General features: G+C 44.2%; 2 protein-coding genes and 1 non-coding gene across 3 annotated transcripts in view; 2 read left to right on the forward strand and 1 right to left on the reverse strand.

Annotated features, from left to right (window-relative positions):
- The first annotated feature begins 10917 nt into the window (after nucleotides 1–10917).
- TRNAK-UUU (transfer RNA lysine (anticodon UUU)) lies at nucleotides 10918–10990 on the forward strand. The gene has a single exon. It is a non-coding gene; the product is annotated as a tRNA-Lys (tRNA).
- A 5243-nt stretch (nucleotides 10991–16233) lies between these two features.
- Nucleotides 16234–21682, forward strand: part of TMEM120B (transmembrane protein 120B) — a 42503-nt gene continuing 37054 nt past the window's right edge. The window contains exon 1 of the mRNA XM_061141972.1: nucleotides 16234–16386. Coding sequence (XP_060997955.1) covers nucleotides 16318–16386 — 69 coding nt within the window. The 5' untranslated portion in view covers nucleotides 16234–16317. The remainder of the gene's footprint in view (nucleotides 16387–21682) is intronic.
- On the reverse strand, nucleotides 20076–20511 carry LOC133055739 (large ribosomal subunit protein eL33-like). Its single transcript, XM_061140854.1, has one exon. The coding sequence runs from the start codon at nucleotides 20440–20442 to the stop codon at nucleotides 20110–20112; it is 333 nt and encodes a 110-aa protein (XP_060996837.1). The 5' UTR covers nucleotides 20443–20511; the 3' UTR covers nucleotides 20076–20109.

Raw genomic sequence — 21682 nt, forward strand, 5'->3', positions numbered from 1 at the left:
GGCTCTCAGATGTCCAGAGCAAGTCACAGGCCTTTTTTTTTTTTACTTCTACTAAATTAAAAAGCAGAGAAATACCTAAAGAGGGTAACACAAAATGAAGAAATGTTGTTTAAATTTTTACTGAAGTATAATTCTATAGAAAAATGGAAATATCATAGGTGTATAGCCTGATAGACTTTTGCAAACTGAACACACCATTCTTGTTACCACTGATCCTCTGGGACTGTCTCTCTTGGAAACAATGCCAAAAGTCTAAATTTGAATCCCTTGATATATATGATGCCATTTTTTTTTAACTTTTGAGAGCTTATGGCAACTTTGGGGAATTAGTGGTAAACCATATGGTTTTAAAAAACAATATGTGGCTGCATTTAAATTCACATAAAAACAGCCTTTTTAAAACCATAATGAAATTTAATCCTTTCACACAGGTTAACAAAACGTATTACAAGAGAAACTAAACATTGTATTTAACAAGAGCAATACTTTTGAAAGTGGAACAATGAAAAAAAATTAAATATTTTACAAATGTTCACCTCTGGGTCCATTTATCACAGTAGGGGAACAAAGCTGTTAAAATACAGATGTGCTCAACTAGGTCACTTATCTGCACTATAGTAGTTCTGCAAATCAATCCTAAGATCACGACAGAAGACCATAAAAGACAAGACCCTAAATGTTTTACGGCCTCCTCAGTAAGAGGTGTTTTCCTTCTCAAAACAATATGAGGTCACTTTTGAGTGACTCTGCAGGACAGCTCTTTTCTTCTCTTTTCTCTCCTTCTTTATTAATCTCTAGAGTTATGCCATCAAATAATTTTATTATATTTATTTTGGCCATGCCCCACCATACAGGTTCCTAATTCCCCATCCAGGGATCAAACCCTCGCTTCCTGCATTGGAAATGCGAAGTCAAACACTGAACCACCAGGGAAGTCTCAAAGAATTTCATAAAAATAAAAATTCAAAAAAAAAAAATTCAATTCTTCAGTTGTACTAGACACATTCCAAGTATCCAGCAGGCACGTGTGGCAACTGGCTACCCTAGGGGCCAGTGTAGATACAGGACATTTCCTTTACCATAGAAAGATCTGAACAGCGCTGTGTTCAGGGATGAGCTCTCATCTCTCACTCTGCCCCCTCCTTGAAAGATTTCTTTTTACCACAGCTCCCCATCCCTCTTTTTTTTTCAGTTGGTCAGCAAAATGCTCTGTCAGAACCTAACATAATGTCTGCAAGGATAAGCCAGTGGAAATTATGGTGTTTGAAAATAGTTGTTAGGCAAAGAAATACAGCTAATAAATCATCCCAAGGAAGAAGCCTCAACCTCCCTAGCAATTAAAGAAATGAAAGTTAAAATAAGCCTGGCATACCATTACATACTGTCTAGACTAGAAAAATGTGTAAAAAATGATGGACTGTGATATTGATAACATTGTGGGGAAAAAGACATCTTTACCTACTGCTAGCCATCCTGGTAATTAGTTAAATCCTCTTGAAGAACCATCTGCAACCATGTTACAGAAACTATAAAACTATTTTCTGACTAAGTCCACTTAACTAGTATTTATTTAATAGGTAGCTGGTATGAGCCACAGTACTTGATACTTTATTGAGTTTTTAAAAAATGTACTCATGTTTTCACAACCATCCTATGAGGTAGGTAGCTTTAACCTCACTTTTTAAAATCTGCAAATGCTTAAGTTCACAAAAGTTAAGGATGATACCCAGAGTAAAAGAGCAAATAAGTGGCTGCGCTAAGATTCAATCTTAGATCTTTTGACCTAGGAAGACCTGCCCAGAACACTACATTGCCTCCCATTTCAGAAAATTGCCTCCAAGGGAATGGTATTACCAAAAATATACATAATAATGTAATTATTACAAATATTCCAAAGGAAAAATTGGAAAATGCACACAGGAGAAAATGTAAGTTGGGCCCAGCACACAGAAGGCTCTCAAGAAATGCTTAATTAATTAATTAATTTAGGTGTGGAATCTTCCCACAGCAGGGATAGAACTCGTTTCTCCTGGTATTGGCAGGAGAATCCTTTACCACTGAGCCAACAGGAAAGCCCACCTAAATGCTTAATTTAAAAAAAAAAGCAATTTGGTGAAAAAGAGCTCTAGCCCTTTAAAAGTCAGAGGCGGGTACAAAGAAGAGAAAGGAGGCGGGCTGAGGAGGTGACGAGAGAAGCTCCTTGCCTTATTTACATAAGCATGCGTAAAGGTTCGCCCTTGTACCTTGCCGCGTCCCAGCACTCGGTGCGCGTGCGCTGCCTGAACCTTGGGGCGGCTCTCGGCTCCTCCCGCCTACTTAGGTGGGCGGAGACAGTCGCGTGAGTTCCGCGGACCTACATTCTCCCGCCCAATTGCTTAATTGGGTGGGCCCGCCCCCACCCTTGCACATGCGTATACTTCAACACTAGACCCGGAGGTCGGTAAAAGGGTCCAGAAGTTGCGCCTGCGCCGCGTACGCCTCTGCCGGAAGTGGGCGGGACCGTGTTCCAAAGCCTGAAAGGAGGTGGGGAGAAAGCCACAAAGACGAGTGTGTTTGAATGGAAAGCTGAATTTAGGGGCTGTCCCAAGTGCTCGGCTGCAGAAATGTAAAGCCCAGCGTGTGGTCACAGGGAGCTTAATAATTTTCGATTTTTAAAAAGGTTTTATTCTTTTTTGCATGTATATTTAAGAAACGTTTTAGAGGAAAGAGGATTTTCCCTGTTTTCTTTTTCCCCAAGAATTTTTTTTTTTTTTCTCAGCCCTGCCGCGGGGTTTGTGGGATCTTAGTTCCCTCACCAGGGATCCAACCCGGGTCCCCTGCAGTGGAAGCAAGGAGCTCTAACCTCTGGACCTCCCTGCAATCTTCCCCACCTCACCCCATCCCCATCAATTCCTATATTCTGAAAGACTTCAGGACTCAATAGGGACACAGTTGCAGGACTTGCTTGGTGGTCCGGTGGCTAAGATTCCGCGCTCTCAGTGCAAGAGCCCCAGGTTCGACCCCTGGTCAGGGAACTAGAGCCTACCAACCACAATTAAGACCAGGCGCAGCCAAAAAAAAAAAAAAAGACACATTTTAGTGCCTCCTGTGTGCCCAGGTTGAAAATGAGTGTTTAAAAAATGAAGAGCACATATTCTCACCCACATAAAGGTCCTAATCAGGAATCCCAGTCAGGAAACTGTCAAGAAGATAAGCTGAATAGGAACCAGGAAAGAAGACACAAATGTGTACAGAAGTAAGTGTGCGTTTGTGTCATAAAAGTTATAAATGTTTTGGAAGTCCCCTGTGTCAGTTTATCAGCTTGATTCCATAGATGTTTGTGAAAAACGTGTCATCTTTTATACGTTGTGCTGGATACTGGAGATTAAGAGATGAATATAGGGTTATTGCCCCTGTCCTTGATGAATTCACACTCGGAAAGATTGGGTGGGGTTCAGCTATAGGAATAGCCTGGGCAAAATCTTGGAGGTAACTATGACAGTGTAAAATGATTCCAGACACTGTCTTGACTAAAGTAGAAGGGAGGAAATGACATGGGAGGTTGTGTCCTTTGAACAGAGTTGGGTAGTTTGGGAGTGACAAGGTCTAGGGAGTGACAAGGCCAGGGAGGTTGGATCCAAATCCAGTGGCCAGGAACCATTGTGTTTTGGTGAATTTGCTCTGTTGGCATGGGATGAGGCAGAAGGTGACTTTTTTTAAAAATTAAACTTAACTATAATTAAAAAAAAAAAATTTTTTTTTTTTTTAATCTTCTGGCCGAGCCAAGGCATGTAAGATCTTAATTCCCTGATCAGGGATCCAGCCCTCGACCCTGGCGGTGGAAGCGTAGAGTCTTAACCACTGGACCAGCAGGGATGTCTAGAAGGTGACTTTTAGACCACAGCAATTGACTGAACAGGGAGAACTCTTTGGGACCCCATGGACTATAGCCCGCCAGACTCCTCTGTCTATGGGATTTTCCAGGCGAGAATACTGGAGTGGGTTGCCATTTCCTCCTCCAGGGAAATCTTCTTGACCGGGATTGAACCCAGTCTGTGTCTCCTGCATTGCAGGCAGATTCTTTACTGCTGAGCCATTGGGGAAACCCTGTCCACAAGCCAGGGAACACTACAGATGCAGGCAGGGGCTTCCCTCGTGGTCCAGGAGCTAAGACTTGGAGCTCCCAATCGGGGTTTGACCCCTGGTCAGGGAGCTAGATCCTACATACCACAACTAAGATTTCTCATGCAGTTAACTAAAGGTCCTGATGGAATCAGAATGGAAGATTCACCATGTTGCAACTAAGACTTGGCACAGCTAAAAAAAAAAAAAAAAAAAGGCAGACAAACCAGCAGAAGGTGGGATAAGGTCGTGGGACAGACCTTCCCTCGGAGCCTCCAGGAGGAACCAGCCCTGCTGACACCTTGATTTCAGACATCTAGCCTCCAAAACTGTGACACAATCAACTTCTGTCAGATAAGCGACCTCGGTTGGTGGTTACTTTGTGATGGCAGCAGCCCTAGCAAATGAATACAGCTCCCAGGAGGTCCTTAATAAATACTCGTTGAATAAATGGATGGCTGAATAAAGGACACTTTTTATCATCTCTGGCTCTTCAAAAGATGACAAAAGAGGTATCAAGAGAATGATTTTATCCAGCCTTTCAAGTCTGGTGAATGGTTGAAAACCAGTCCCTTTCCCCAACCTACTTCATTTTCTGTGGTTATATTTTCATTGTGTTTGATACTGTCTTTGTCCTGAGGCTTAGACAAGTCCTGGGCCGTGATAATAGATGCAGGTAGAATGGGGGATATGGTTCCCTGGTTGACACACTATTGGTTGCTACTGAAATTCAACACCCTGCCACCCCCTACTTTCCTCCTCGATGGCAGATCTCCAAGTATGTTAGCTTCCCTTTTGTCTAGGGAAAGTGAACCCTCTTCCCCAGAGCCAGGGGGTGAATTATAATTGAGCAAACCTTTTCTGTAAAGCTAGTTAATATATTTTGGCTTTGGAGTCCAAACATCCTACGGATATATATATTATATATATATATATGTAATGTATAGCTGTATATATAATATATATGTATGTATACATATATGTGGGGGCTTCCCTGGTGGCTGAGATGGTAAAAAATCTGCCTGCAACTCAGGAGACCCAGGTTAGATCCATGGGTTGCGGAAATCCCCTGGAGAAGGGAATGGCAACCCATTCCAATATTCTTGCCTGGAGAATTCCATGAACAGAGGAGCCTGGTGGGCTACAGCCTATCAGGTTGCAAAGAGTCAGACACAACTGAGCAACTAATACACACGTTTATGCATATATATACTGCACTTCTTTAAAACATAGCTCAGTTTATGTATTTACTTTTGGCTGCGCCATGCAGCATGCGGGATCTTAGTTCCCTGACCAGGGATGAAATCTGAGTCCCCCAGCAATGGAAGCATGGAGTCTTAACCACTGGACTGCCAGGGAATTCCCTCATTCAAATGCTTTATAAACCTTTAATAATTTTGATCAAAATAAGCTACATGATCCAATCCCAAATGAAGAAGTAGGACATATGCTTTGCCTATGGAGTATGCAGTGCTCTGCGGATCTAGTTACAGTGAGTCCTTTACAACAGAATTTTCTCTCCAAGGTGCACTCTCAGATCCCCATGTTAAGGTGTGATGAAAAGAAATAACCTGAGCTACAAGCCCCTGAACTGGAGTTTCCTGGACACTCTGAACAGCTATTACTCTGGCTCTCAGTTGCCTCATCTCTAAAATACACAGTGAAGAGCACCTGCCTCTCAGGATTTTATAAGGATTACTTGAAATACTGTTTGTGAAAGCGTAACTGCTATCACAGGTAACAACTGTTCCCATGGAAGGTGTGTGGAAGATGTATGAATGGTGATGTTTGCACTGTTGTCAAACAGAGCTGAGAGCTGAGAGGCGCTGAGCAGATGTTAAATTCTTTGAAGTGCTTTTTCTGGCAAGTGGCACTTGTCTCCCCATTTCAAACAGCCCAATAGCAGCTTTCATGAAAGCCCACTTAGAATCTTTTTAAGCTACCAGCCATATGAAATACACTTTTCAAAGGTATTTCAAAAAAAGCAGGAGAGTCCAAACACTTTCAGAGAGTGTGAACTATGTTGGCTGAGATCTAAAGTCATGAGTAACCTTGCTGCTAGCAATTAACTCCTGGCTAGGTACCAGGATAAATGTACCTGAATGCCCTTTCCAGCGTTGTTCTTCAAACCCCAAACAGGAAATGACCTAAATGTTTATCCAGGATGGCTCAGGTAAATCACTTGTGTACTACTTATCCCATAGAATGTCACAGCAATGAAAATAAATTATAGTCCATGTAATACAGGTGACTCTTAAAAACATCATACTGAGCACAAGAGGCACAAAAATGAATCAGAAACAAATAAAGAAACCAATATAATTTCACTTATAAAAGTTCCAAACTAGGAAAAACAAATCTATGTTATGTAGGGAGGCAAAGATCCATGGTAAAACCACAAGGAAAGGTAAAGATATTACCACAGAAAATTAGGACTGTGGTTACCTCTGCGGAAAAAGAAGGAGATTGCAATTGGGAATTAACACCCGAGAGGCTTCTGGGAGCTGGTGATGTTCTATTTCTTGACTTGGGTGGTAGTTACATAGATGTTCACCTCATAATTCTTTGTTAAACTATAAAAAATGTTTTTTACTCTTTTCTTTAAAAAGAAAAAAATTGGCTGCGCTGGGTCTTCATTGCAGTGTGCAGCCTTCTCTAGTGGCTACAGGATTAGTTGCCCCCCAGCATATGGAATCTTAGTTCCCCGACCAGGGATTGAACCCATGTCCCCTGCATTGATGGTGGGTTCTTGACTGATGGACCACCAGAAAAATTCCTGCTCTTTTCTTCATATTTCACAGAAAATAAAATTTTCTTTCCTTCCTCCCTCCCTTCCTTCTTTTGAAAAAACTTCCCCAAATAAAAAGCAGGAAAGAATTAAGCATACATGTACCTTGATGATTTCATATTTTCCATTCCATATTTGAGGGCTCTTTTCACTTGTTTTTTACCCTTATGGTGGTGCAGTGGGGGCAGGCATCAGATTCCTTCAACTGAGAAATGAGATGTAGAGGTTTTCTTAATCATAACAAAATTCTACTAGGCAGAAATAATTGTGAAGTCTTGTGCTACGAATTGGCTATTGTCTTCCCTTTGAAGATCTTTGAATATCTTTCATGTGATGTGATATTTAACACTATATATACCACATATGAATAGGAGCCCTATCTAGCTCTGCTCATTATTGTCACCCCAGTACCTAGCATGGAGTTTGATATACAGTGGGTCCTCAAAAATTTAGACTTCATGCTTCCAATGCAGAGGGCATGGGTTTTGATCTAAGATCCCTCATACCGCAAGGCGTGGCCAAAAAAAACACCCTTTCTAATAAAATATATATTATTTGTGACAAATTAATTAAGATGTGTCACCTGCCATAAAATTCACTGTTTATACAATTCAGTGGTTTTTAATGTGTCCAGAACATTTTCATCACTCCAAAAAGAAACCTTGTCCCCCCCACCCCCCACAAAAAAAAGAAACCTTGTCCCCATAAGCATTGGTAAAGAATCTGCCGGCAATGCAGAGGCCCGGGTTCGATCCCTGGGTTGGGAAGATCCCCTGGAGGAGGGCATGGCAACCCACTATTCCGGTATTCTTGCCTGGAGAATTCCTTTACCCCACTTCCCTGGAAACCACTGACTTACTTTCTGTTGCTGTGGATTTGCCTATTCTGGACATTTCATATAAATGGAATCACATAATTGTGGTGTTTTGTACTTCCTCCTCTCATTCCATTTTATGGCTGAATAATATTCCATTGTATAGCATGTCACATTTTATTATTTTTGATTTATTTGGCTGTACTGGGTCTTAGTTGCAGCACCCGGGATATTTGCTCTCCATTGAGGCATGCAGGATGTTTAGTTGCTGCACGTGGAATCTAGTTCCCTGACCAAGAATAGTATCCCAGCCCCCTGCGTTGGGATGATGAAGTCTTAGCCACTGGACCGCCAGGGAAGTCCTCCTTACTCGCCTTTATTGTTATTGTTGTTGACAACATCTTATTCTTGACCTGGATCTTATGTAAATTCTCTTTATGATTATTATTTAAACCATACATATACATTTTATGCACGTTTCTGTATATGTCATATGTCACAATAAAAAACGTAATGTAGTCTCATTGTTGAAAGCAAAAGTTTGTTTCATTAAAGAACAACGCTGACATATTTCTACCACCCTAGCTCTGTGAGTAGTAGTTTTCCAGGGGAGAGAGAAAAAGACTGTGAATAAATCTTTGCTGATTTTTGCCTTTTGTTGGAAGAAAAAGAAATTCTGGAAAGTTGTCAGCAGGTGGCGCAATTAAACAAGATTTAATCTTCCAGGCTCGCTGGCAAGCCAAAAGGGAAAACAAAAAGCAGCCAACACTTCCCCTGAAGATGGGGAAATATTCTGGTGAATTTCCCACTACCTTCAATCTTCCTCCAGTATCCACCATTACACAAAAGAACCTGGTAAGTATGGTTTCACTGGGGGACTGTCAGACTTAATTCTTCAAAGACGTCAAAGACAGTGGATGTTTTCTCCCTGTTGCTTGATGAAGGGCCCTCAAAATAACAGACTTGGCTGGGCCCCAGGATGTAGGGCTTTCTGTGTCTGCAACAAATGAGGACAGCCAAGATGTCAAATAATAAATACACGTCTCAAATATTCTTAGATGGCTTTTGAGGTGAACTGGGAAGTGTTCAGTTTCCAAAATCTTTACCAAGCACTTCCTTCCACACCCATCTTGTTGGTAATAGCCTTTGGAGTTTCTGTACAAAAAAAAAAAAACAAACAAGACATTTTAATCTGGACACCAAGTCAGACAAAGAAATTAACATGCTCATCATCTCTCTCTTTAAGATACACTTATTGGTCGAGTGGTTAAGACTCTGCACTCCCAATGCAGGGGACCCGAGTTCCACCCCTGGTCAGGGAACTAGATCCCACATGCCACAAATAAGACCTGGTGGAGCCAAATAAGTAAATAAGTAAAGAGAATATTTCTAAAACTGACACACTTATTGGGACTTCCAGAGTGGTCCATTGGTTAGGACTCTGCACCTCCAATGCAGGGGACATGGGTTCCACCCCTGGTCAGGGACCTAGAATCCCATGTGCTGTGTGATGGAGCCAAAAAAAAAAAAAAAAAAGCTCAAAATCACTTATTTGGGGTAAGGTTGGCTTCAAGATGGGAGAGGCTAGGTGGTGGAGATGGGAGACTGGTTACATATGATCGGATAAGTAAATACACTAAAAATGACAGGAGATAGATTTCCCACTGTTGGTGAGGGGAACAGCAGATCTGGAAAAGAGAAAAGCTAGAATGAACCCTGTGGATTAGAAGTGGATAATGGTGTGGAGTCATGGTGTTCAGTACTTCCTGCTGCTGCTTAGTCGCTTCAGTCGTGTCCCACTCTTTGCGACCCTATGAACCATAACCTGCCAGGATCCTCTGTCTATGGAATTCTCCAGGCAAGAATACTGGAGTAGCGGGTTGCCATGCCCTCCTCCAGGGGATCTTCCCAACCCAGGGATAGAACCCGGGCCTCTGTATTGCCGTCAGATTCTTTACCAATGAGCCACCAGGGAAGCCCTTTCAATACTTATAGAGTTATGATATATAAGTGCAGTCAGTCCCCAGATCTGTCAGCTGAGAGAGGAGAGTAGTGACCTTCCATAGTGATGAACACATATCTAGTACCCAGAACTTGGTTTCTAGGCAATTTCCTGGAGGTCCAGTGGTTAGGATTCCATCCTTTCACTGCAAAAGGCCTGTGTTCAATTCCTGGTTGGGGAACTAAGATCCCCAAATGGGGCACAGTGCAGCCTAAAAGTAAAAATAAATACAATTTAAAGATAACTCTTCCACTTGTCTTGAGGATCCCATTCCTTCTTTTCAAAAAATAAACATACGTTTAGAATAGGCATTTCTCTGAAAGAAGATATGTCAATGGCAATGAGCACATGAAAAGACAATATTCTTAGCCATTAGGAAAATGCAAAATTAAAGCCACAGTGAGATACACTTCACACAAAATCACAAGGATGGCTAAAATGAAAAACACAGACACTAACAATTGTGGACCAGGATGTGGAGAAATCCAAACCCTAATACTTTGCTTGGAGAAAAGACATGGCAACCCACTCCAATATTCTTGCCTGGAAAATCCCATGGACAGAGGAGCCTGGTGGGCTACATAGCCCATAGGGTCACAAAGAGTCGGACACGACTGAGTGACTAAACAGCAAATACTTTGCTGGTGAGGCTGTAAAATGCAGCCACTGGGGAAAACAGTTGGTTGCTTCCTCAAAATGTTAAAGTTACCATCTGACCCAGCTATTCAACTCCTAAGTGGAATACAAAAAGAAAAAAAAAAAAACAACAACAGTAAGTCCACACAAAAACTTGTGCAGGAATGTTTTTAGGAGCATTATTCATAATAATCAAAAAGTGTGTGGGGGGGATCAAATTTCCATCAACAGGTGAATGAATGGACACGCAAAATGTGTAATTCTAGTCTGAACTGCAGATGGTGACTGCAGCCATGAAATTAAAAGATGCTTGCTCCTTGGAAGAAAAGTTATGACCAACCTAGATAGCATATTAAAAAGCAGAGACATTACTTTGCCAACAAAGGTCCATCTAGTCAAAGCTATGGTTTTTCCAGTAGTCATGTATGGATGTGAGAGTTGAACTATAAAGAAAGCTGAGTGCCGAAGAATTGGTGCTTTTGAACTGTGGTGTTGGAGAAGACTCTTGAGAGTCTCTTGGACAGCAAGGAGATCCAACCAGTCCATCCTAAAGATGGACATCCTAAAATCAGTCCTGCCTGGGTAGCTCAGCTGGTAGAGCATCAGACTTTTAATCTGAAGGTCCAGGGTTCAAGTCCCTGTCCAGGCACCAAAAAATAAACAAAATAAGGTGTCTCTAAAATCAGTCCTGAATATTCATTGGAAAGAATAATGCTGAAGCTGAAACTCCAATCCTTTGGCCACCTGATGCGAAGAACTGACTCATTGGAAAAGACTCTGATGCTGGGAAAGATTGAAAGTAGGAGGAGAAGGGGACGACAGAGGATGAGATGGTTGGAAGGCATCACTGACTCAATGTACATGAGTTTGAGTAAACTCCAGGAGTTGGTGATAGGGAGGCCTGGCGTGCTGTGGTCCATGGGGTTGCAAAAAGTCGGACACGACTGAGCAACTGAACTGAACTGAACTGAGCCTGAACTAAAGGCTTTATTTCTTTTTAAGAGTATTTATTTATTTTATTGTTATTTGGCCATGTCAGATCTTAGTTGCCTCTTGTGGGATCTTTTGTTACAGCTCGTGGACTCTCTAGTTGTGGTGCTTGGGCTTAGTTATTGAAGCGCGTGGGTTTAGCTGCTCGTCAGTATGTGGGATCTTAGTTCTATCACCAGGGATCAAAACCCAGGTTTCCTGCACTGGCAGGTGGATTCTTAACCACTGGACCACCATGTAAGTCCCTTAAGCTGAAGGCTTTAGAATTAAGAGAACTGATAAAGTGTAAATCCTAGTCCAGGGCAGGAGACTTAATGGGTCAGGCAGAGGGAGAAAGAATGCTGTCTTCCCCTACCTTTTTATTCTATTCAGACCCTCAGTTGATTGGCTGGGGGCTCTTATATTGGGGAAGACAATCTGCTTTACTCAGTTTACTGATCCAAATAATCTCTTCTGGAGAGACCTTCGCAGACACACCCAAATGATGTTTAGCTGGATATCTGAGCTGGATATGTGGCTCAGTCAGTTGACATATAAAATTAATCATCTTGACAGCTCAATAAAACTATTACTAAAAATATATAGTTTACTCTTCAAAACCGTCAAGACCATGAAAAAACAAGACTGAGATACTATCAGAGACCAGGAGACTATAGAGACATGATACTTAAATGCAGTGTCAGATTGAATTGCAGAACAGAAAACGGACATCAGTGGAAAGACTGGTAAAACCTGAATAAATTTTGGAATTTAGTTCATAGTCATATATCTACGTTCACTTCTTAGTTTTGATAAAGATGTCATGGTTATGTAAATTGTCAACATAAGGGGAAAAGGAGTGAAGAAGAGTAAATGGAAATTATCTTTGCAGCTCTGTTGGTAAATCTTAAAGTATCCCAAAATAATTTTTTGTTTTTTTTTTTTGGCTGTATCTCAAGGCATGTGATCTTTAGCTCTCCCGCCAAGGATGGAACATGTGCCCTCTGCAGTGGAAGTGCAGAATCTTAACCATGGGACCACCAGGGAAATCCTGTTAGTTTTTTAAGACTCAGCTTTATAAAGTTAGTGCTTTCGGGTGCTTACACATCAGGCACTTCATCTACATATTGCATTTAGTCCTCACAACAATCCTATGAGAGCAACCTTCAGTTCACAGAGAAGGCCAGTTATATACTCAAGGTCACCTCTCCAGCAGTTCAAAGAGATTTGAACTCAGGTTGACTAATAAACCACACCGCCCCAGCCAGCCAGGACTTTACAGTCCCATGTAGGCCCAGTAATGCAAATAACTGAATAAAGACATGAAGGACATTTTGCTACCTGGAGGGAAAATATTAAACAAATGAATTTTAATAGATAATACTGCTTACATTATAAACCCATGAACAGAAAGATAGGGGTGTAAAATTTCTATCAAACACCTGAACATTTCAGGAAGAAAAGATGCCATCAATTTATTTTATGGACTATTTCTGTTATACTAAATTCACCCAGTCTTTTTTAGCATACATGAATGATCATATAACTTTAATCAGTGTATACACATTATTTTGGGGCTCCACTTTCTTACTTCACATGATTTAATATACCTGTTTAAAAGTATCCATTTAGTTCACATAGCGATTTTTAACAGCCATGTAATATTACATAAAATAGAAAGACTGCATCTTTTTTGTTTTGTTTTTGTACTTTTAAATGTTTTTGTGGCACTGCCCGCCTTGTGGGATCTTCATTCCCCAAGCAGGAATTGGACCCCGGCTACTGCAGTGAAAGCACTCAGTCCTAACCACTGCAGACTATAGCTTACTTAACCATTTCCCTGTTGTGGGGCACTTGGGATGCTTCCAGTGTGTGACTGATTTGAAAAATGCTGCTATAACCATCTTTGCACAAATTGCTTGTTACAATCTCTGGGACTATTTTGAGCAAGGGCATTTGTGGGAAGCAGATGAAGGAAAAGTCCTTAGAATTTTCACTTCTCATTGGGAGCTGCTATTTCTGTAGAATAGGGTCTTGGCATCCTGCAATGCATAAGTAAAGTAACACCACTACCAGTAGCTGGATGATTTGGGGAGAGTCTTTTCACCTCTCTGCACCTTGGTCTCTTGCTACTGCAAGTGTGGTCCTTGGACCAGTAGTATTGGCTGGGAGCTTGTAGAATTACAGAATCTTGGGTCCTTCCTAGAACCTACTGAGTCAGAATTTGCATTTTAAGAAGAGCTCCAGAAGGTGGTTCATAAGCACACTGAAAAGTTGGAGAAACCATACTTACGTATCAAATAGGGATAATAAAAGCCCTTCCTCATCAGGTCATTGTGAGGACTTAATGTGTTAATACATATACATATAGTGCATAGAACTCCGAGCACATAGCGAGTGCTATGTGTGTGCTACTTATTTTCTGGGGCTGTGCCATGAGGATTATAGGATCCTAGTTTCCCGACCAGGGATTGAACTTGAGCCCTCAGCAGTGAAAGCACAGAGCCCTAACCACTGGACTGCCAGGGAATTCCTTCTGTTTTGCTACTTTTATGGCTCTTCCCAGCTAACTGAGCAAATTCTCCGGTGGGTAGGTCTCTAAGTAGAGGGCCTTAAAATGAACAAATAGAAGATATTTCCCCCTGGTGATGTGGGGAAGAAGTGGGGAGGATACTCTTACAACACATGTTTTCATCTATCATGCTCAAAGTTCCTAACAAGAGGCAGATCCAGCGTCAGGAAGCTGATGAATGAGTCTGACAGCTCTTTGGGAAGAAACCGGGACAGAGGATTGGGGGTGGGTGGGAGGGTGGTGATGGTGGGGGCAGCCAGGTAAGATCTGATATTCTGGTACCTAAGCGGCTACACTGATGGGGGTGAACAGCCTGCGCCATCTACAGAAGGGCTTGTGAATAATCACCAGGAGTCCTGACCCTATGGAGAACAGTTCCTAAGATTTGCAGCCTGACACCTGGCCAGCTACTGGAGAAGGTGTACTTGCCCAACTCTACCTGGAGCGCGGGGAGGAGGCAGGGCCAACCACTTCCACCCAGAACTGAATGACTGCAAGCATAGGTAAAGTGGGATCTTCTTCCAAAATCCTCTGCTTGTTGTCATTGTTCTGTCGCTCAGTCTTGTCCAACTCTGCGATCCCATGGACTACAACACAGCATGCCAAGCTTCTCTGTCCTTCACTATCTCCCAGAGTTTTCTCAAACTCATATCCGTTGAGTTGATGATGCCATCCAACCGTCTCATCCTCTGTTGTCCCCTTCTCCTCATGCTTGGTGACATTTAATTCATCCTTCAAGGCCCTGGGTTTCCTTTTTTGAGTCTACTAACCCCAATTAAATAAACTGTTTTCTGTTTTTTCTTTCACCATCTGCGTGATTTATACAGGTTTGCAAGCTTCATGACATTTTATATCAGAAGTCTCAAACTCAACAGTCTCCAGTCCACATGAAATAAACTGGGGCAGTACAATTGAGCATGGTGGGGACTGTGGTGACTGGCAAGCCCTTTGTGAAGGGGCCATCTGTTCCTCTGTTCCAGCCCATGGCCAAGTATAAACATGAGTCCAGTGTACCCAGAGCCTTCCTCTTTAAAAAAATTCTTTTAGTTGGAGGATAATTGCTTTAAAATATGTTGGCTTCTGCTGTACAACAGCATGAATCAGCCATAAGTACACATACGTCCCTTCCCTCTTCAACCTCCCTCCCACCCACCCCTCCATTTTTTTCTTTTTTCATGTGGACTGTTTTTAAAGTCTTTATTGAATTTGTTATAATATTACTTTTATGTTCTGTTTTTTTGGCCATGAGGCATGTGGGCCCTTAATCCAAGGAGGCTGGTGTCCTCGTCAGAGGAGAGGACACACAGAGACAAGCATGCAGGGAAGGAGAACCATGTAACAACAGAACGCAGAGGCTGGAGGGGGTGAAGCTGCAAGCCAAGGAATGCTGAGGTTGGTAACCACCACCATAAGCTATGAAGAAGCAAGATTCCAAGGAGTGTGAATTTGTTGTCTCCTTGATTTCTCACGTCTAGCCTCCAGAACCATGAGATAACACATTTCTGTTGTTTAAGTCACCCAGTTTGTGGTATTTAACCCAGTCTGTAGTTAGGGCAGCCCTAGGAAACCAATACAGGTGTCATTTGAACTAAGTAGAGAATGATGAGAAAAAGGAAACCAAGTGAAGAGTTACAGGGAAGAATATTTCATGCAAAAGCAGGAACTAAAAAACAGCGGCTGAAGAGGGGTGAGATAAGAGATATGCCTGGAAAGCTAGGCAGGGATAGAGCTTGTAGGACCAGGCGGGAGAGAGGATTCAATTAGCAATGAGGTGGTTGAGTCATTTGAATGACAGAAACAGCTGTCAAGCGAGTCACCCAGAGCCTTAGAGGGCAGGATCTAGGATGTGTTAGTTGCAGTAAATAATAACAATATGAGATGACAGGGCCCTCTCTGCGCTTCCTCGCCCTGACCGGCGACCTTGCTGGATGGTCAATGTCAGTTCTAGCATTTCAGGCCGTGGCTGGCTTCGGCTCCGTTAAGGCAACGCTCCCTCCCCGCAAACTCCTTCCTCCCTCCGACCCCAGACACCCCAAATACACACAATCTAGGTAAAATAAGCTCTACAAATGCGGTTTGCGGACAACTTTCCCATCCCAGCTAGGCATGAGAGATTCCGTAAGGGCCGAAGCATTTCTAAAGGGACACAGAGAGACCCAGCCAAGTCCCGCAAAGGTACAATTCCCCCCGCGGGCGCCTGGCGCGCGGGGGCGGGACCGGGGAGGCGCGTGCGCATGCGCAGGGGGCTGCCTCCAGGCGAGGGGGTGGGGCGGGCGCCGGGGCCGGGGCTGTGACGTCAGGTGCGCGCGTGGCTCGGGCTGCGCAGGAACAGCTGGTGCCTGGGAAGGCGGCCGGCCGGCGGACACGCGTGGGGTGCGGGCGGCTTGCCGCGCCACGCTGCGGGAGCAGCCGCCGCCGCCTCGCACCACTGCACCATGTCCGGCCAGCTGGAGCGTTGCGAGCGCGAGTGGCACGAGCTGGAGGGAGAATTTCAGGAACTGCAGGTAGGACCGGGCCACCTGGTCCCGAAACTCTGCTGCCTGAAGTGCCGGGTATTCCCTTTCCTGCTTCCCCCAGCCCCGGCCGCGGGAACCATCAAGGCCCAGAGGTTGCCCCGGGCCAGGCCCTGCGGCGGAGGGGCGGGGGCGGATTGCCGGTGGTCTGCGTGGGCCAGCCCCCTCCCATCTTCCAGGACTTCAGTTTTTCAGCCACTTGGGGCGCCGGGTGGAAGCCCCCCCCCCCCCCCCCCCGCCCTCTCACCGGCTCTTTGCCGCGCGCGCTTCCTTCGCTGCAGAAAGTTGATCTGTGACCTCTGAGGGGAAGTTCCAGGCATGTCCATGTGGGGGAGGCCGGAGGGACCAGGTATGTTCTGGGACTCAAAAGAGAAAGCCCAGCGCCTACCTCCTCAGAGGTCTCCCCTAACCCCACCGCCGCCCACCGGGTTTTAGCGGCTCCACTCCCCCTCCTTTGCTGTGGCGGGTCAGCCCTCTTCTCTGACGCTCCATTTTGGGAGATGTGCTTGGGAGCCATTCACCTTGAACCCGCAGGCTTTGCTTAGGGGTTAGAGACCCCTGACCTCAGCCTTTGGGGCTCCTGTGTCCCGCCTCTGACGTTGCTGCGGGCCGAGTTTGGCGTCGTAGATGACATCTGTCACTTCTGACAGCTGGGTTGCCTCCCAGTGATAGAGGCTGCTCCTAGCCCTCACCCTTGGCCCAGAGCCTTATGCTGGGTGGGGTGAGGTCGGGTGTAAGAGAGGCCCCTTGAAAGAACAGCATTGGCATTGCTGCTGCAGGGTCCGTGGCAGGAGGAGTTGTTCCTGATAGGAGGTTCACAGAGGCCTCAGCTGCCTATCCTGATGACTAGAGAGGTCTCTGGAAATCTTGGGGTTGGCTAAAAGAGATGCCTGGATCTTTTTATGGGAGATGGGGCTGTTCCCTCCCAGGCTACCAGATTGTGTTTGTTTTTCCCCAGAGTTGGCCTCTGTTTGCCTGAAATGACATGGAACACCCCCAGCCCACTTCTGCCTAGTCTCAGCTGGGAGCAGTGACATTTTGCTTGTCCATGAAGCTCTTGTCTGCAGTTTGGTTAGCCTCTTACTGTGTCCAGAGTAGGGGAGGGAGGGGAGATGCGGAAGGGTGTCTGTGATGGGCCTTTCCAGAGCCATCTAGAGGGAAGATGGGTCATAGGTCCGGAAGAATAGAGAAGGGGTGCTGGGGAGACCAGGCAGGGAGAGGGGTGCTGTTTTAGGTGTGAGCGGAGAGTAAGGTACCAGAACTGGTTCCCAGGGGACCCTTCTGGCTCTCCTGCCGTGGAGAAGAGTCAGCTACTTCTTTTTTTTTTTCTCAGTATTTATCTTTATTTTGGCTGTGCCAAGTCTTAACTGCAGCACTCAGGATCTTCAGTCTTCATTGCAGTATGTGGGGGATCTTTAGTTGTGGCTCGTGGGATCTAGTTCCCCAATCAGGGACTGAACCCAGGCCCCCTGCATTGGGAGCGAGGAGTCTTAACCCTTGGACCACCAGGGAAGTCCCCACTCAGCTGCTTCTCACCGCTTTGTCCTGCTGGGCTCTCGGTTATGTCCAACTGTGGAGCCATGGAGGGTGTTAGGGTCGGGCGTGAGAGAAGAGTTTTGCTGTGTGGAGCTTTTGTTGTTCATAATTCCTTTCCTTGACTCTGCTTTCAGCTAGAAGGAAGAGTCTTAACTCTTCAGAGCTATACAATTAATGCAATTAACAGCAATTAGATAGCTAGTCTTGGCAGGCAGAGGTTGCAAAGGAGACGTTTGATTTGTTGTTATGTTCTTACTTGGTGTCTCTGGGGCTCAAGTGTGTGGGGGACAGAGAGGAATTGGAAATGAATCCTGGATTGTGTCCCCTGGTACACAGCAAGGGTTGTAGAAGAACTGACTGGGTAGAAACTGTGATGTCCCTTTCTCAGGTCTTCAGCATTGGGGCAAGTGGAATGGACTAGGTCTGACTTCTTATCCCTCCCCTCACCCCCCATAATACAGGTGAGAACTCCGAACTCCTGAGATGAACATCTCTGGAAATAGGCATGTAATAAGTAGAGTGTACGTTGTCGTTGTGTGTGTGTTGGGTGAACTTTCAAATATGAGACATTTGTTGGGGAGCAAGGCGGTCACAACAGGTATACAGGGTGGGGGGTTGGTGCTGACTGGAACTAAAAAGGTTAATGATAGGAAGGGTCTTTTTCTCCCATCAGAAAATCCCAGTCTATCTTACTTCACCTATATCTGCTTCAGAATCTGGGATTTGTGGGTTTTATGTTCGTATCTCTCTGATTGTCTTTCTTGGGATGATGTATAATATCTCTGTGTTTTACCTCTACTTCCCTTTTGCCAGTGGAAGGAGGAAAGAGGAAATCTAATTTCAGACCCAATAGGATTTGAAAGATTTCTGGAATCCCCCCCCGCCCCCCGCCCTCAACCCCTAAAATGTCAAAATCTCTGGGACTTTCTAGGGGAAAGGATCTTTGTTCTTTTGTCTGTGATTTACATCTGCCAGGGTCTCCCTGGACTCAGGGGCAAGGCTGAGTTGCTATGAGGACTTTGGTTTTGGCTGGTTGGGGTTTTGGGTGTGCTGGCTGATTGAGCATTAGTCTGAGACTGGCGCACGTTTGGCCCTGTGGACTGTGGTGTGACCACAGAAGGTCACTTACAGACATGGTGGCAGGTGATTTAATGAGCCTTTCTTGTCTTACCTCTCTGGAAACCTGACCTCATCCCTCTGCACCCAGGAAGGGGGTAGCCCGAAGAGGCCTTTCCCTTACCCTGACCTCTCGGAAATGCAGGGGCCTGGTGGACATTACAGAGATTTTTGGGGTTTTTTTTTTTTTTTTGATTTTTGGTTTTTATTACCAATGAAACGGGCATTCCTTTGGCTGCTGTGTATAGAATAGACATGAGGGGGACAGGCTGGAAGCAGGAAGATCAGTATTATTTAATTAAAACCCTCTGAAATAGAGCCTGTTATACCCATCTTACAGAGTGAAAAATACACCCCAAAGTATAAGTACTAGAGTCAGGATTCAAATCCAGGCAGGTGAACATCAACGTTTATACTCTTCAAAAATTTTTTTTATTTATTTAGGCCATGCCTTGCGTCACACAGGATCGTAGTTCCCACACTAGGTATTGAACTGGTGCCCCCTGCATTGGGAGTGTGGAGTCTTAACCACTGGACTGCCAGGGAAGTCCCCAGAGTCTGTACTCTTAACCACTGCCCAAGGCAGGTCTGTGCCCTGGGTACTTTTGTTTCTCTCCCATCTTGCCTTACTTTCTAGGCCTCGTTTCCCCTAGAAGTGGGTTGTGTGGAAAGAACTCTGGACAAGGGAGTCAGAATTCTTGGGTTCAGGACTGAATTCTGCTGCTGTCTAGCATCTGACCTTTAGCAAGCTGCTTCTCTGAACTTGAGTTTCTTTATCTACCAAACAAAGGCTGACAGTAATAGCAGCAACAATAAGAACTAACTGTATGATACTTGGATTATTCCATTTAATCTAAACAACAACCTGGCTTTATAGATGAGATTGAGGCTGAGAGATGTTATGTAACTTGAAATTCATGGAGCCAGAATTTGACCCCAGGCCCGCTGTTTCCATCAGGTATTTTTTGGGTTGAGCTCCAAAAGTATCCTGAGACCCTTGGCTGTATTTTATTTTATTTTATTTTTTTTACAAATCCACACTTTTATTTATTTTCAAGAAGTTTAAATCCTTGAAGGGTACAGCATCACACGGATTCTGTGTCCAATGGCCTTAGCAGGAAGGTTACTTCGGAATTTGGCATGAACCATGCCACTGTTTCCATGAGCTCGAGTTATCTTTCCCCAGATTACTCTGGTCTTGTTAGGTTTTCCACCAGGAGTTACTGTGTTGTTCTTTGCTTTGTACACATAAGCACATCTCTTGCCTAGATAGAATTCAGTTTCATCTCGAGCATATACACCTTCAATTTTCAGGAGAGCAGTGTGTTCCCTTTGGTTCTGTAGACCCCGTTTATAGCCAGCAAAAATGGCCTTGGACCACAGCCTTCCAGACATATTTGTCGTTTTAGAAGTCCCGTTCCCAGCAGGCCTTCACAGGGTCCAAGATGGCTGAAAGAGGGCCCTTGGCTTTAGAAGGAAACTTTTGGACTTGTGGGGACTAATTTTGTTTCTCTGGTGCTTTAACATGAAGCATTAGTAAGGGTTCTTAGTTGTAAGTGGCAGAAATCCAATTCAACCAGTTTTAAGCCAAAAAAATCAAAATAGTTTATTGGCTTATGTATTGGGAAGTCCAGTGGCAAATGGCTTCAGGCAGGGCTGGATCCAGGTTCTCCAATGATGTTTACATGTGCATGTGTGTCTGTGTCCTCTGTGTCAGCTTCGTTCTCAACAGTCTCTCCCATGTTGTGGCAAAGATGAGCTTTGACAGCCCCAGGCTGACATCTACCAGCTGAGCAAACCTCAGAAAGGAACATCTTTCCCCCTGTAATTCTAGCTGGAGTTCCAGGGCTGACTCTCATTGGCCCTACCTGGGTCATGTGATTATCCCATAACCAGCTCCTGAGTCACTGATTGGCTGGCTGGGTCTTGGTTAACATGTCTCCCCTGTTGCCCAGGACTGGGATGACTGCTGCTCAAACCACATGAAATAACAGTGGGAGAGGGGTGGTCCCATGAAGGAAAATCAAAGTACTGGTAGTAAAAAAAACAAAAACAGAGAAAGATGCCAGACAGCTATCTTTTTAGGAGTAATAGTGTGGAAACAGTCTATATCTGTGTTTCACCAACTGTGTTAAGTCACCTCCAAGGAGCTGCAGCAAGCTCACAGGGGCACTATGGGATAATTTAAATTTTCAGGAGAAAGACAATGACATCTGTCACGTGCCACTTAAACTGCTAATGGAGTAGTTCACAGCTACACATTAGATTATGCTACATTCTTTTTAATGATGTCATATCTTTGTGAAGTTGGGTTTTTGGTGCTGATTAAAATCAAGTACTATGTGAAAATCAATTTAGAACAAGAAATGAGGGTGACAGTGTCCAATCTATTCCTAAGGTTTGAGAATTTGTGCAGAGCCTGACAGGCATCAGTTGAGTTCAGTTTAGTCGCTCAGTCGTGTCCGACTCTGACAGGCATACACGTCCATATATAATTTTGGTTACTTCAAAATGAAATAAAAATACCCTTGTCAATTTCTGCATATTCTCTTTTCTCCAAGAGGCTACTGAGTTGTTAGGACATAGATACTTTTCAATTATTTGGCTTCCTTAGTGGCTCAGAGGGTGCAGATTC

This window comes from Dama dama, chromosome 5 (genome assembly GCF_033118175.1).
Source record: "Dama dama isolate Ldn47 chromosome 5, ASM3311817v1, whole genome shotgun sequence".
Classification (NCBI taxonomy): domain Eukaryota; kingdom Metazoa; phylum Chordata; class Mammalia; order Artiodactyla; family Cervidae; genus Dama; species Dama dama.

Excerpts from the sequence above, each read along its gene's own strand:
- LOC133055739 (XM_061140854.1), bottom strand. The coding sequence starts at position 20,442 with ATGTCTGGAAGGCTGTGGTCCAAGGCCATTTTTGCTGGCTATAAACGG.